Consider the following 14,815-nt stretch of genomic DNA (forward strand, 5'->3'; position numbering starts at 1 on the left):
CAGGCAATCCACTCATCTCAGCCTCCCAAAGGTGCGGGATTACAGGCTGAGCCACTGAGCCCGGCAGTCTCCTCATTTCTAAAACCAGGGATTACCCAGGGCATGACATGACCACTGCTACTTCCACTGTATAGAATTTTGCAAGAGACAAAGAGAGTGAACAGCGCTTGCCTCACTGGAGCTCTCCAGCAGTCAGTCCTGCAGGGGCTGGAGGAAGGGCAACAGGAGGAGCGGCGGGGCATGGGGCCTCTGTCTCTGAGGCCCCAGCTCCAGACATGTGGCAGGTGGTGCATGGGTAGCCCCAGTGTGCTCTCCAAGAGGAAGAAGCTACAGAAGACACTTCCCCAGGTCTTTCTCAAGCACCAAGGTTTGTGCTGGGCCTGCTGCCAGCCCAGGCCTGGAGCTGGGGGTGGCAGGGTCTATACCACCCCACCGTGCCAAGAAGTCACACTTGCCCAGCACCAAGTAGCATAATGGGCCAGGGTTAGGGGGAAGGGCTCATGTCTTTAGTGCCCAGAGGTGCTTTTTAAATTTGGGGCTACTGCAGGAAGGAAGGAAGGAAGGGAGGAATGAAGGGAGGGAAGAAATAAGGGGGAGAAAAAGAGGGGGGACGGAGTGAAGAGGAAAGAGGGAAGGACAACAGATGAAGGCTTCTGGGACAGTCTCAGGATGGGTGTGCTGTTGACAGCTGGTCGCCAAGAGGTTGGGCTTGATGTAGGGGACCCTGGCAACTGAGATTAGGGACCACTTTCAGCTCACAGTCAGTGATATTTGATGTGCTGGGAGAACAATCACCTAAGCCATCAAAGACCTGAGCCACAAGTCCTGCAGGTCACTTCTCCACAGCCCCAAAGCAAGAAAGGAGTGTGTGACTCTCTGCAAAACCAGCAGGTTTTCCAAGGACCCTGAGCCCCTGTCCTGGTTACTCTTCTTTCATCAAGGCTGACTTGGAGCAGAGGCCACTGGGAGAGGGCCTCACTCACACAACTTGGGGCATGCACAACACTCATGGGGTTAAAAAGACCCGCACTTCCAGTAGCTGACATTTCCACCCAGCATTCTGAGGAAATGTGCCTGCAGAAGGTGTTTCTTAAAACTTCACGTAAGCAGAGAGAGGAGACTCCTGGGTAAAGCTTACTACATTCCCTCAGGGCCCCAGGAACAAGGGTAGTGTGGCAGGGAGTGTAGAGCACTTGCAGGTACCTCCAAGCTGCAAACTGGCCCACATGCCATCAGCTGGCAATCGCTAGCAAGCCTGGCGAGATGGAACCTTGAGGAAAGAGGAGAGAAGGTTTGCCACTGCAGTTGCCCTGCCAACTAAATGGAGTTGTCAAGCTCTCCCAGGCCGGCCTCAGCTAGCAAGGAACTTGGAAGGAGCTGAGACAGCGAGGAAGGGCCTGGGGGTCCCACGAGGCCTCAGTCCCATCAGGCATGTTAGCCTCCATTCAGATTAGAGTTTGTGGTTGGAGTTAGAAAGATGCTTGGTCCAGGAATAGATGATGGAATGTGTCCTCTGCACTTGGATTTCTCACAGAAGTCCAGTAGGAAATGTCCAACATCATCCAGATGTGTCACAAATGTTAAAAAAAAAAAACCCTATAAAGAGAAGAGGGGGTAAATGTGGACATGAGATTGGTGGGTGGTGGGCGCAAGGGCTCTCCAGGTAAGGAAGGCAGAACCTAGATGTGAGGATGGGGGAATGAGCAGAGCTGAAAGGCAGGGCAGGGAGAAGAGAAGCCTAGATCCCACCCAGCTCAGAGAACAGAAAAGACCCCTTGTCAACACCCCCCTCCTCTGAAAGACCTATATAAAACAAGGCCCCAGCAGCTTGGAAGTGCTTCCTGGCATGTGAGAACTGGAAAGAGAGCTACGGACTTCTTCCACCCAGCCCTGGCAGAGACCCAGCAAACCCATGCAAGCTGCTTCAGGGCTGTTTAGCGAAGACCTGGAAGGATGGCTGGGTAGAACTGTCCCTGACCTTCCCTTACTCCCAGCACTTCCTGGTGGAAGTGTCTGCACTACTGCAGGGATAGGTTTTGATGCAACCAGAGCACTCAGACCTGTTGAGGGGCTCCAGGTCCCTCACATGAGGTTACTGGGCAAAGGAGCTGTGACAGGCAGGAGGGCATGGATGAAGAGGGCCATCTGAAGGGTGGAAAACAAAGGAAGAGAGGAGAAGATGAAGAGGGAGGCAGAAGCACCTGTCCCCAGGGTACACAGGCCCTGCCTGACTCCCTTAAGAAGCTGAGCATCCCATCTTATGGGGAACATGAAAAGGCTACCACCTGGGGTCACAAGAGGTACTGCAGAGACCCAGAGTCAGGCCACCACATGACAATCTGCCTGTTGGACAGGAACATGTGAGGCGCAAAACCAAGTGAGAGGAGGGGGACAGAGCCTCAGGTGGCTTAATTCAGCTTTGACTATCCCACTGAGCCACTAGACAAGCCTTGGACCATACAGAGTGCCCAGCCCACACATGAGACCCCAAGGCCATGTGCACCCAGTACCTTAGTCTGCTTATTACCTTGTCTACACAGCTACATGGGCCCTGTACATGACACAACAGAGGAATGGCCAGGGAGAGGGGCTCAGGATGGAGCGAGGATCCCAGCAGGTTTTAGGCTGCCTGCTGGAGGCATCATCCTCTCACCCTCTCCTAATATCACATGGCACGTAACATACATAGCAGGCCTGGTCCTAGAACACACTGACCCAGGTCCAGATACTCCCCAGTCTTCCCTGGGGACCTTGGAACCCCATTACATCTGTTACCCAGACCCTCCTTGGGACCCAGTTCCCTAAGGGAGGGCTTGGGACCCAGTTCCCTAAGGGAGGGCATGGGCTCCATAGGGAATCGATCTCAGTAAAGTAAACCTCAGCCCATGTGTCCTGCCTAGCCAGGCAGCAAACAGCAAATGTGAGCTAGGAAATGCAGAGGGTGTTTTTGGACAGGCCTCCCTCATTTCCAGGCCCTTAGTGTCCTCAATGAGAGCCCTGTACAATGAGGGTTCTGTAGAAGCCTTCGGTACTCTTGAATCATACGGTTCTAGAAGATCAGAGAGAGACATTAAATATTCCTCCAGCTTGTCCCCAGGAGCTCAGAAACACAAACCTGCCTCTTTCCAGAGGAGGACTCTAGACAGCACATCCCACAGAGGGTGCCACTATGGCCTAGCACTGCCCCTCAGTCTCCCTTACTATGTGCATCTGCACACCTGGCTGTGCTCACCAGCCTTGGTCAGGCCACAACTGAGCTGCTAAAGCAAGGTTGGTGTTCAGAGAAGTCTTCCATTCATTCAAACCAAAGGGTTTCATGTTCCTCATTCCCTCTACTCTGTACAGCTATAGTCAGCTCCTTTCCCCAACAACACCCCAGATTTATTTCCTCCCAAGGCCTCCAGGCTCATGTGGCTCCTTCTCAGTCTTAAAGGATGTGAAGGGCTCTCCAAGATCCAGTTCCTAAGCTCCTTGCCAGGCCCCATGAGCCTGCTCATCTACACATACCATGGATACCTGCTCACCATGGCCCAGGCCACAGGTATTGGTAGCAAACTCTCCGCTGTTGGATTGGGAGTTCCTGGAAAGCAGAGACTGCCATGGGCTCGGGAACTCGGAGTTCATGACCCAGGATTGTAAGCTATCTCACAACCTGATCCCTCCTTTTACCCTCAGGGCTTCCTCTAAGTCTCTGCACAGGGAGGGAAGTAAGAGACCTTCACTTGGACAAAGAAGTCAGTTTGTGCAGCAGCAGCACGTGCCTGAGACATCCCTATCCTTGAGGCCATCTCTGAGGAAGACTCATGTAGACAGATAATCTCTAGCTTTTTACAGGTTATGGAGCCCAGCACTTCCTTCGGGAGGGCCCCTCAGAAGGGCTGACAATCAGGCTGACTCTGAACAGCTGGGAGGAAGGAGACCACTCCAGAATGATGCATGTGCAATGGGTGGGAGTGGTGGGTAAGGCAGGAGAGCTGGGGAGGGCCTCAGAGCCTGAGGATGGCAAGGTGGGTCCAGAACCAAGAGGGAGGCCCCAGAGGCTGAAGGACAAGACAGCCTTGGCGAGTGTTTGGACACAGGGGTGAGGCACAAGTAAATGGAAATATCCTGGCTTCCAGCATGGTGAGTGAGTACACCATGGTGTGGAGAACAGAGAGGGAGAGCCCTGAGAAGAGGTGCTTGGGGAAGAAAATGATGATAGTGATGCCACTGTGTGGGCATGCAGCCCATCCACAGGGGGCAGGGAACTCATCCTTCCACAGCAGACTCACCCGCTCACAATCTCCTTCGTCTCTGCCCTGATGAAATGCTCCTTCTCGGGTGTCAGAATGCACAGGGAAAACTTCTGGCCTGTGCGGCCCTCCCCATCCACCACGTCTGTGCACTGGTTCATGTTGATGGTGCCCTGAGGGAGGGTCGTGGGCTGCAAGAAGAAGATAGCAGAGAGTCATTCAGGGATCATCCAGCAAGAATATGGCATCCCGTGGCCCCAAGCCATTCTTCACCCTCTCAGGTTATGTGGGGCCCTCAAGCATGCTCTCCCTTGCCCAGGCCCTTGAGCTCTACTGTTGGCAAAGTCAGTGCCATGAGGCGAGGGCAGGGACAGACCTGGCCTTTTCCAGAGGATATCCAGCTGGGCATCCCTTCCTACTTGGAGAACAGTATCCTGCTTAAATTGAAGGAAGGGGGGAGGACAGGAAGGGGACAGCTGGAGGAGGCAGCTGGGGGGACAAAGGCGGCCAAGATTCTGGTCTCAGAGGGGTTGCTGATCCCAGAGAGCAGTGAGAAAAAGCTCCCCGAGGTTGTTTCAAAATAGCAAGGTTATTTTTAGAGGCAGGGAGGAGGCTGGAGAGAAGCGGCATTTTTGAGAGCAGACTGGGGGTTGGGTATGCCGTGAGTTCTTTAAGGTAGCCAAGGAGCCCGCCTGGCAGCCTGGTCCTCCGGTACCTTCCCAGGGGCCCCAACAGCTCTGGCATGACAAATAGTAACTTTATTTTTTTTCTGACAGCAAAAGTTGTTAGACACCAAAATTAGGAACAAAAAACCAAAAACAGGGAAAAAAACCAAAACTCTAAGAAACCCTGTTGAGGCAAAGTGCTAGACAAGAGGACCTTTTTGAAGATGATTCATTAGGCTGTGTGTCCTCTGGCCTCTTCCTCTCCCCACATGAGGAAGCTCTGGGAGAGCAGATGGGTTGCCATGGCTACCACCCACAGTTGCCCCCCGCACTGACTCCATCCCACCTGTGGGCGGCTGATGGCTTCTCCACTGAGCTCACTCCAAGAACCCTCCCTCCCTCATTCCATTCCTGGAGAAGCAATAAGCACTTGCTGATCTGTCTGGGGGTGACCTTCAATCAGGCTGCTTCCCACTCAAAGCTCAAGGAGGTTCCCACTACCATCCAGCCGTGAGCTCCCTGCTGACAACAGAGGGGATCCTGGTCTGAAGGGCAGGATGCTGGGTCTGGTGCCCATGCTGAGCTTAGACCGACCACTCCCCATAGCCTTTACCTTCTTCATCTGCTAAATCCAGAACAGGTGCAATCTCCCAATCCCTCCCAGGTTGCACTCGTTTAATCTTCCTGTTCTATCAGGCCAACCTATGGTGCTTCTGACCCACTCATCACCTTTGTCCACATCCCCTGACGCCTGCCCACAGGAGCCTGACCCAAGGGGTGCTGGGTTTTCAGAGCCCTCACCCACACATGGCTGCTGGCTCTCTTTCCCATGAGGGAGAAGCAGTAAATACCCAGCTCCAAGAAGCCTTTCCTTGAGAGAACGCTGGGCTCTGCCATCCTCTGGGGTCCCAAGTGCAGAATGGAAGTGGTACGGCAGTAGGGCCATGAGGCGGGCTCATAGGCCTCTGGGGAAAGAGCATGCACCCTCACCTACATGTTTATAGTGTGTCCTGTCTCAGTACTGACCCTGGGGACACAAGGACCTCTATTCAAGCCCAGCTCAGTGATCTCCATCAGTGGAGTGAACCACAGGTACCTCTCCTGGATTCTCTTAAAGGTCTTTGAAAAGGAGCCAGGAGAGGCAGGTGGGCAGGGCTGCCCTGCGACCAAGCAGAGGGGTTCCTCATGCAGCATTTGGCAAAGGAGGTGGCTTCAGACCCCATCTGTATGCTAGTCCAGGAAACCTAGATCCAAGTCCCTGCTGCCTTCTGGCTGGAGACCCATAGCCACAGAACAGGTGGGCCTTCCCGCTCAGGGTAGGGGTCCTAGCCTTCCCAACCTCCTCTCTCTAGCCACAGCTCCTTTTTTCTATTTTACAGAAGTTTTAATCCCTGAGCCTCTTATCATCGTGCAGGTACCCGTCTCAACCCTCTCTGGACACACTGAGGGCTGCTCCACCTGCAGAAGTGCATGTGCACCCCCCCCACCCATCGCTCTGAAGCTGATCCTCTTGCTTGCTAAATGAGGAAACTGACACTGTGGAGAGTGGTAAGGACTAGATGACACGAAGCGGTGCACGCAGGCAGGGTTTGCTCAGTGCGCTTGTTACCAGAGTAAGCAGGAAGTGACTGCAGGAAGGAAGAGGGGACAGCAGAGGGGCTTTTTTCCAAGGCAACTCTTCCTCTCTGGTGTTCAATTCCCACCCCAGTCATTGAGTCCACGGTTTCAAAATGCTGACAGCATATGCCCTAGATAAGTTATATACAAATACACACTACATTCTCTATTATACAGCACACACATAAATATAAATGAGGACAATAGAACATTATCAACAGAAATTCTTTCTACTGAAGGAGTCACCCACTGGGCCCCCTGGGCTTCTAGGAGCCAGAGAGAAATAAGCGGGAAGTAGGACAGACAAACTAAAGTGTCAATAAGAGGCAAAGAAAGAAGGAGCTAGACCAGGACTGAAGGAATTCATGCTTACTTACTGTGAGACTGGCATTACACTTAATCCCATCACATGGAAGAACAGAGGGCAAACAGGGTAAATGGCAGTCATTGGCTAAGGGAAAACTGGGACTGGGAAAAAATGTCCTGCTCTGCAATCAGATGATCTCATTCTTAGTTATCCGTGGTATTAACTTTTCTCTTTAATAACAGTTTTATTAAGATATAATTCACATACAGTTTACCTATTTAAAGTGTACAGTTTAATGGTTTCTAGCATGTTCACAGAACTGTACAACAATCAGCTGTAGAACATTTTCATCACTCCCCTAAAAAAATGTGGACAATCACTTCCTTTTGACACTCCATCCCACCTCAGCAACCACTTATCTGCTTCTGCATGAAACAGATTTATCTATTCTGGATACTTCACGTAAACAGAGTCATGCAACATGCAACCTCTTATGGCTGGCTTCTCCCATTTAGCATATTTTAAAGGTTCATCTACATTGTAGCATGCACCACTACTTCACTCCCAATTATAGCTGAATAGCATTCTATTGTGTGGCTAAACCATATTTTGTTTGTCTATTCATGTGTTGATGGACATTTGGGTTGTGTATACTTTTTGGCTACTACAAATAATGTTGCTATCAACATTCATGTACAGTGTCTGTGTGCTTTCCTTTCTCTCAGGTGTGCACCTGGAAGTAGGAGTGCTGGGTCATGTGGAAATTCTAGGTTTAACTCTTTGAGGAGCTGTCAGACTATTACCCAAAGTGGTTGCACCATATTCCCACCTGCAGTGTGTGAGGATCTGGGATTAACTTTTACAATTGTATTTATGCGTTGTTTTCAGCCAGTGCTCTTAGACAGCAGGTCCAGGTACATACTGATGACTCACGATGGAAATAGCTCCATCCAAGTCTCAACAGCATCACCCAAAGAAAACGTACGACCACCAGCACAGGCACCGGTTGCGATGTTGCTCACATTCATGTGCATTCACTGAATGTCAGTCCTGGTCCAAAACCTGTGTCCTCTCACTGAATACTACTCTAGCACTATGAGGCAGGCACTACTGTCATCCCTACCCTGGAGACAGGGAAGCAGGCCACTGAGAAGCTAAGTACAGTCATGTGCTGCTTAACATTTCAGTTAACGATGACATACGATGGAGGTCCTACAGGAATATAATACTGTATTTAGATGTTCAGTCACACAAATACTACTGAGGTACAATGGCTTACAGCATTTGGCACAGTAACACACTGTATAGGCTTGTAGCCCAGAAGCAATGGGTTATACCATATAGCCCAGGTATGTAGTAAGCGATACCACCTATGTTTGTGTAGGCACACTCTGATGTTCACTCAACAACAAAATCACCAAACGATGCATTTCTCAGAAAGTATCCCCACTATTAAGAGACACATGACTGTAACACATCTAAGGTCACAATGCTAGGAAGAAACCATGCCAGGATTAAACCCAGGTGCTCTGGTTCTGGAGTGGCTGCTCACTATCCTGCTATCAGCAGCATCTCTAGTGCTCACAAAGCGGAGCAGATTCAACCAGGAGTTCCAGACAGTCCCCAGGTCAGTGTCTTTCCCTCCCGGTCTCTGCCTAGGAGGTAGGACATGCCCTTATGCACTTGGAAGAGAGGAAATTTGTGCAGTAAGAGCAAGGACAAATATCTAGGCTGTAACCCAAATCCAGCAGGGGGGAACGTCTCGCTTCCAACACTGTCAGTAAAGAAGCCAGTTATGATCAGCTCCCTGCCCTAATTCGGTACCTCCAGAGGTTAGCAATCCAGGTCTCCTCGGAAGCTGAGCTTCACCTAGTTTTGCTCCATTCGTTTTCCAGAAAAAAGACGGCTGTTTGCAGGCCGTGACTCTATCCTGTCACCAAGGTAGAGGTTCAGTCCCTGCCCACCCTCTAGCCATCTAGAGCCTCTGGTCCTCTTCTGGCATCCACCCTGCCCCAGCTAGAACAGAGAAGTGCTGCAGACTGCACACTGTGTAAGTAGGAGGGGTCAAGCAGGAAAGCACAAGACAAGGATCTCTCTCCAGAGAGGTGACCACACTCTGAAAAGCCTCCTCCCTGTCTCTTCTGCTCACTGGCCTACAGGAGGCTGGAAGCTCTATGCACTGCAGCCAAGGCATCTGTTAGAGGCCAGAGTAGCCTTCCTGGGTTAGGACAATCCTACTACAGCAGCCTTACCATCTGGTACCTTCTTGGGATCCTCCACCCCCCACCCCTGGCTCAAGCAGGTGCATTTGTGGAAAACTGCCTATTTCTTGTTGACTCTTGGGAGTGTAGGGGGCAAATTTCTAGGAGATGGGAAAAAGAGGGAAGTAGAACAGAAATACTGAAAAGGGCAGCTTAGCACAAGGGAGGCCCCTTCCTTCAGGCAGCTGCTATTACAGAACCAGAGGTGGCTCACCAGCAAGACCTAGATGGGAATCTCCCACCTCCCCATTCAGATGGGAAAACAAGAGATCCACAGAAACAAAGGCTTTTCCTTGGGGCAAAGAATCTCTGGCAAAAAGGGACTTTCAGGGTGCAGTCAGAATCCACCAACAGTTGAGGTCGCAAGACAGCCTATTTCTCAAACTCATCCAACCAAGACACAGAGAAGACTGTATTCACTCAGTGACGAGTATATACACGTACAAGTGCACAGATGCACATGAAATAAAAAACTATGTCAATATTTTTATCATGTGCACTGCACTGATTGTTATTATTATCTTTTCATCACACTGTGACCCTCTTAAGGAATATGAAAAGCTTTGCTTGCAAAACTTGATGACGAGCAGTCACTCAGCTCATCTGCAAACTTCCAGGAACAGGTAGCTTAGCAAGACTCTGGGAAAAACAAAAAGAAGAATTTGTCTTTCAGTGGGAGCTAGAGCAGTAGGAAGAGTATTCACCACCTCCTGGGTGCTCACTGCATGCTGGGCAGATCCCTAAGTAGTTACAGATACTAACTCACTCCCTAATGACAGCCTCAGGAGGCAGGAACATCACTTTCAATTTCCAGATGTGCAAGCTGGGCTCTGAGTGGTTAGGGGACATGGTGCCCCTTGGGGCCACCCAGAATAAGTCTGATCCCTCTTTGACTGGCACCCTTGGCCCTCCATCTTTGGAGTCTTTCCCCCAGTCTTTGTAAACGTTTTGTACAAAGTCATGCTCAAGTTTATCAAAATCTACAGGCAGGGCCACCAGGTCTGACCACATAAAGGACTTACCCAGCACTGACCTGCCTTTAGCCTGGCCCCTGAGCAGAGGAGGAGGGTGCTCAATGAGCTGTCCTTCCTACAACAGATCAGATAGGGCCCAGGCAAGAACATAAGCTCCCTCTTCCCTCCTCTAGGGTAGACAAGGCACCCACAAGCAAGCAGAGTGAGAGATGAGCTCCCTTTGCAGAGGACTGGTGGGTAGCCACGCTGAAAGCTTGGTTTGGTTGCTTGAGCCAGGTCTAAGTAGAGGCCTATCCATTCTTTGGGACTGAGGACGTTGGATCCCAGTTCCCTAAGGAACGAACGCAGCCCTTGGGGAGCACCAGCCCAGGGCAACAGCCTTCTCAGGCACCCAGGAAACCCACATTCTGGAAGAAACAACAAACTAGTAGGGCTTATGGGGGCTAAGCAGTCGGCCCAGGTCACAGAGGAGTCTCTAGGCTCTTTCTGCTGCTGCCAAGCTGCTTCTAGGAACCCGATCTAACAAATCATGAGTCCCCCTCTCTTGAGAAGGTGCTGGTGACCACCCTAAAGGCCTCATAGGTATAGAACAGGCACCTAACTCTTGACTCAAAGTCCCTCTGGGGCTGCAGACCTCCCCAGCTTGTAACACTCCCCGTGTACAGCTATCCTCAAAGCCCAAGTCCTTTGAGGAAACTGGGAAGAGCTATAGAAAAGGGGCCATGATCCCATGCACACCTGGAGTGAGCAAAGCCTCTGCCTGGCTTCTGTGTCAGGGGCCCAGGGGCCACAGGGACAGACAGGGAGCCACAGCAGGTGCCCACCAGGCAGAACTCCCTCCCCGCTTTCCAGTCATCATGACCAGCCTGGCGTATTCCAAGGTCCTCATGATTCACAGTGCAGTTTCACAGTCATTCTCCATATTGAAACCTCCCCAGCTACACAAAGCAGCCCTGGCTGAGCTGAGCCCTCACCCAATGCTTGTCCTTGGGTGCCAGGTCTGTTTCCACATCATACTGCCTCCTTGGGAAGGGAGCCCTGATTCTGTACCCCTTCCCCCTTCAGGTATCCCACACAAAACTGCATGCTACAGCTGGGTCTGCCGGGCTGGACCTATAGCACAGGCCAGGGAGACCCACTCACCAGCTTCCATCTCCCTGGGTCAGGGATAGAGCTGGAACCACAGACCAGTCCTCTCCCAGCTGCTTCCCCTCTGCAGAGGTCCCAAGATCTAAGATAGACTCCAAGCTTTCCATTTTCAGAAACTTCTAGTCAGGAAGAACCTACCCTTGGAGTTAAATCCTAGCTCTTCACTCACTAGCTCTGTGATCTTGGGCAAATAGTGAGCCTCAGTTTCCACAATGTAAAATGGTGCTGAAAAACATGCCTCATGTTCATTATGATGTAGATGTTGTGGAAAAGTTCAGCATGCCTCAAAAATTAACAAGAGTTATCATATGACCCAGCAATTCCATTCCTGGGTATATACCCGAAAGAACTAAAACTAGGTATTCAAACAAAAACTTGTATACAAAATAATCATAGCAGCTCATTCATAATAGCCAAAAAGTGGAAACAACTCAAATGTTCATCAATGGATGAACGGATAAACAAAACGTGATAAGCCATACAATGCAATATTATTCAGCCATCAAAAGAATGACATCCTGAAACATGAGTGAACCTTGAAAACTATGCTACAGAAGTGAAGCCAGTCACAAAAGGACAAGTACTGTGCGATTCTACTTTGGTGAACTGTCCAGAAAAGGCAAATCCAAAGACAGGAAACAGATGAATGGAGCTTCTTGGAGTGGAATGAGGAGTAGCTTAATGTGTGTGGGATTTCTGTTTGCCATGATGAAAAAGTTCTGAAACTAGACACTGGTGATGTTGCATAACATTATGATTGTACTATATGCTACTGAATCGTGCACTTTAAAGTGGTTAAGATGGTGAATTCTATATTATGTGTATTCCACCACAGTGGGAAAAAAAATCCCTCACCTTGCAGAGTTGTCATGAGACTAGAGAGACGATACTGTCACGTGAAAGGAGGACTGGGACTTGCACAGCCACGTTGTCCCCTCCTGCTTCTCAGTGTATACTCCTCATTGAAGACAGTATATTCAACAAATTTTCCCTGAATGCTTGCCATGAACACTTTCAGTATGCTGCCCTGGGGCAGAGAGGCAGGGCCCAGCACATGCTGCAGCCTCCCTGCAAGAGGAGGGAACACAGGGCCTCTGCAGCTTGTGTTGTGATGGCTAACAAAGGTTCTTGAAAACAACAGCCCAAACCAATGGGTCTATCCAAGGGCAGAGGAATACCTTGCACAGACTTCTCTGGTCCTTGCCCTGGGAAACACAAGAGATTTCCAGAACATACTCCAAGGAAGAGAGACAGAGTCTGCCCTTCTGTAGAGCTGCAGGCCGACAGCATCTGGCCCCAAAGACTGCATCTGCACTGCATACCTGACCCCTCACCTAGCTCCAGGTGCATGCAGGCCCAGCTCTGAGAACTGCAGTCCCTTCCTTCCTACCACCCACCAATCCAAACTGGAGACAGGAGGCCTCAAGCCTGGGATTCTAGGAGGAGTTCTGTGGCAGGTTTGGCAGGACGAGGTCGGCTGGGAGCAACTGGTGCACAGTGAGGAGAACCATGGGTTCTACCCCTCCCAGGCACGGTGGTGCTTGGCGTCTCAGTATTGTTAAACAGAAACCAACCTTCATGAGCACAGAGATGGCCAGGCCATCCTCCTGTCTCAACTGCTCAGACAGCCCTCAGCCCAAGTTCTATAGCTTGCACCAACTGCCCTTCCTTATCTCCTGGTCCTGCTTGCTGGTCCAAAGGACCCATGGCCACACACTGAGCAGGCCAACCTCCTTGATGGCTGCCCCTGCCAGAGATGCCTACCTGGCATCCCTCATCTCCTGGATGGCTACCCTGTGTGGAGCCCAGCCCACTGGTAGGTCTGCCTAGCTGGTCTGCACACTAGATTGTGAGGTGCTTGATAAAATTAATTCCATTTGCTCAACACACCTAAGTCAGCATCTCCAAAAATGAGCTTCAGAAAATGTTTTTGAATGATGGAACACTTATAGTATACATATTTAATTAATATATGCAATAAATGTCTTATTTATAAAATAAAACCGGCCGGGCATGGTGGCTCAAGCCTGTAATCTCAGCACTTTAGGAGGCCGAGGTGAGGGGATTGCCTGAGCTCATGGGTTTGAGAACTGCCTGGGTGACTTGGCGAGACCTCATCTCTACAATAGATCAAAAAATTAGCCAGGTGTGGTAGCGCACGCCTGTAGTTCCAGCTACTTGGAAGGCTGAGGCTGAAGGATCGCCGTAGCCCAGCAGGTTGATGCTGGGGTGGCCATGAGCATGCTACTGCACTCCAGCCTGGGCTATGGAGTGACAGTCCAACTCAAAAAAAAAAAAGTCATCAACTTCAACAAAATTCCATGTCTATTAAGGGTTAACAGGATGACAGTAACAGGCTCCATGGGGCATGAGATGGAGAAGCTGGAAGGGGATGAAGAGCCCTAGGCAGGCCTCCATCGCCAGAGGCCCACAGCCTTCCCAGGATCAGCCCCGGGCTACCTAGGCCACTGAGGCCATGGTCTCAGTCTGCAGCTATCACTCAACCTTGGGTCAGGACTCTGCCACAACTAGCAGTGAGTAAAGTTATTAAAGTTGTGAGGTGATGCTGCATAATTCCATTTATATGAAATGTCTTGGTCAAGTCAACAGACAGGCTTATGAGTAGTTGCTGGACTCTGCCACAACTAGCAGTGAATAAAGTTGTTAAAGTTGTGAGGCGGTGCCACATAATTCCATTTATATGAAATGTCTTGGACAAGTCAACCGGTAGTCACAAAGCAGATGAGTAGTTGCCAGGGCTTGTGGAGTGGGGAGGATTGGAAGTGACAGCTAACGGGTGCAGGGTTTCTTTGTGGGGTGATGAAAAATGTTCTAAAATTAGATTATGGGCTGGGCGTGGTGGCTCAAGTCTGTGATCGTAGTACTTTGGGAGGCCGCAGTGAGGGGATTGCCTGAGCCCATGGATTTGAGACCAGCCTGGGCAACTTAGAGAGACCCTGTCGCTACAATAAATCAAAAAATTAGCCAGGCATGGTAGCGCACGCCTGAAGTTCCGGCTACTTGGAAGGCTGAGGCGGAAGGATCGCCTGAGCCCAGCAGGCCGATGCTGGGGTGGCCGTGAGCATGCCACTGCACTCCAGCCTGGATAATGGAGTGAGACTCCAACTCAAAAAATAAAATAAAATAAAATAAAATTCGATTGTGGTGATTGTTATATAACCGTGTGAATAGCCTAAAAGACAACAACTTGTACAAACAAAATACGGCACAAACAGGAAATAAACAAAGATCCAGCAGTCAGTAGGCCGGCCTTTCTAGAGGCCTGTGTGGCTTCTTAGGGTTCCCATAACAGAGTGCTGGTCTCCTGCTGCCTCCAATCCAGGCCTGAAAAGCACTTTATCCCACCCCTGCCCTGAGTTCCAGACATGGAAACTGAGGCCGAGGTTTCTCAACTCCTAACCCATCACAGCATGTTGCTTCTACCACAGGAAGCGGCAGGGACTATACAGACGAAATCCCAAGGTCCTAACTTGCATCTACTGGGTGCCATCGCCAATACAGAGCCACTGTTCCTATCCCTAGAAAGTCCCCTTTTGGGATTCGGTTCTGGTCCCAAGCAGAAACAGTGTGAACTTTCTGAGGCATTCAA

General features: G+C 50.5%; 1 protein-coding gene across 2 annotated transcripts in view; it reads right to left on the reverse strand.

Moving 5' to 3' along the window:
- The window catches only part of MPRIP (myosin phosphatase Rho interacting protein), a 145,010-nt gene that overhangs the window by 54,582 nt on the left and 75,613 nt on the right, over nt 1–14,815 (reverse strand). For both annotated transcript variants that reach the window (XM_008071986.2, XM_008071987.1), the window contains exon 4: nt 4,272–4,423. In XM_008071986.2, the coding sequence (XP_008070177.1) occupies nt 4,272–4,423 (152 nt within the window). The remainder of the gene's footprint in view (nt 1–4,271; nt 4,424–14,815) is intronic.

The sequence above is a fragment of the Carlito syrichta genome, unplaced genomic scaffold, assembly GCF_000164805.1.
Source record: "Carlito syrichta isolate Samal-C Ts95f unplaced genomic scaffold, Tarsius_syrichta-2.0.1 Scaffold314799, whole genome shotgun sequence".
In the NCBI taxonomy this organism is placed as follows: domain Eukaryota; kingdom Metazoa; phylum Chordata; class Mammalia; order Primates; family Tarsiidae; genus Carlito; species Carlito syrichta.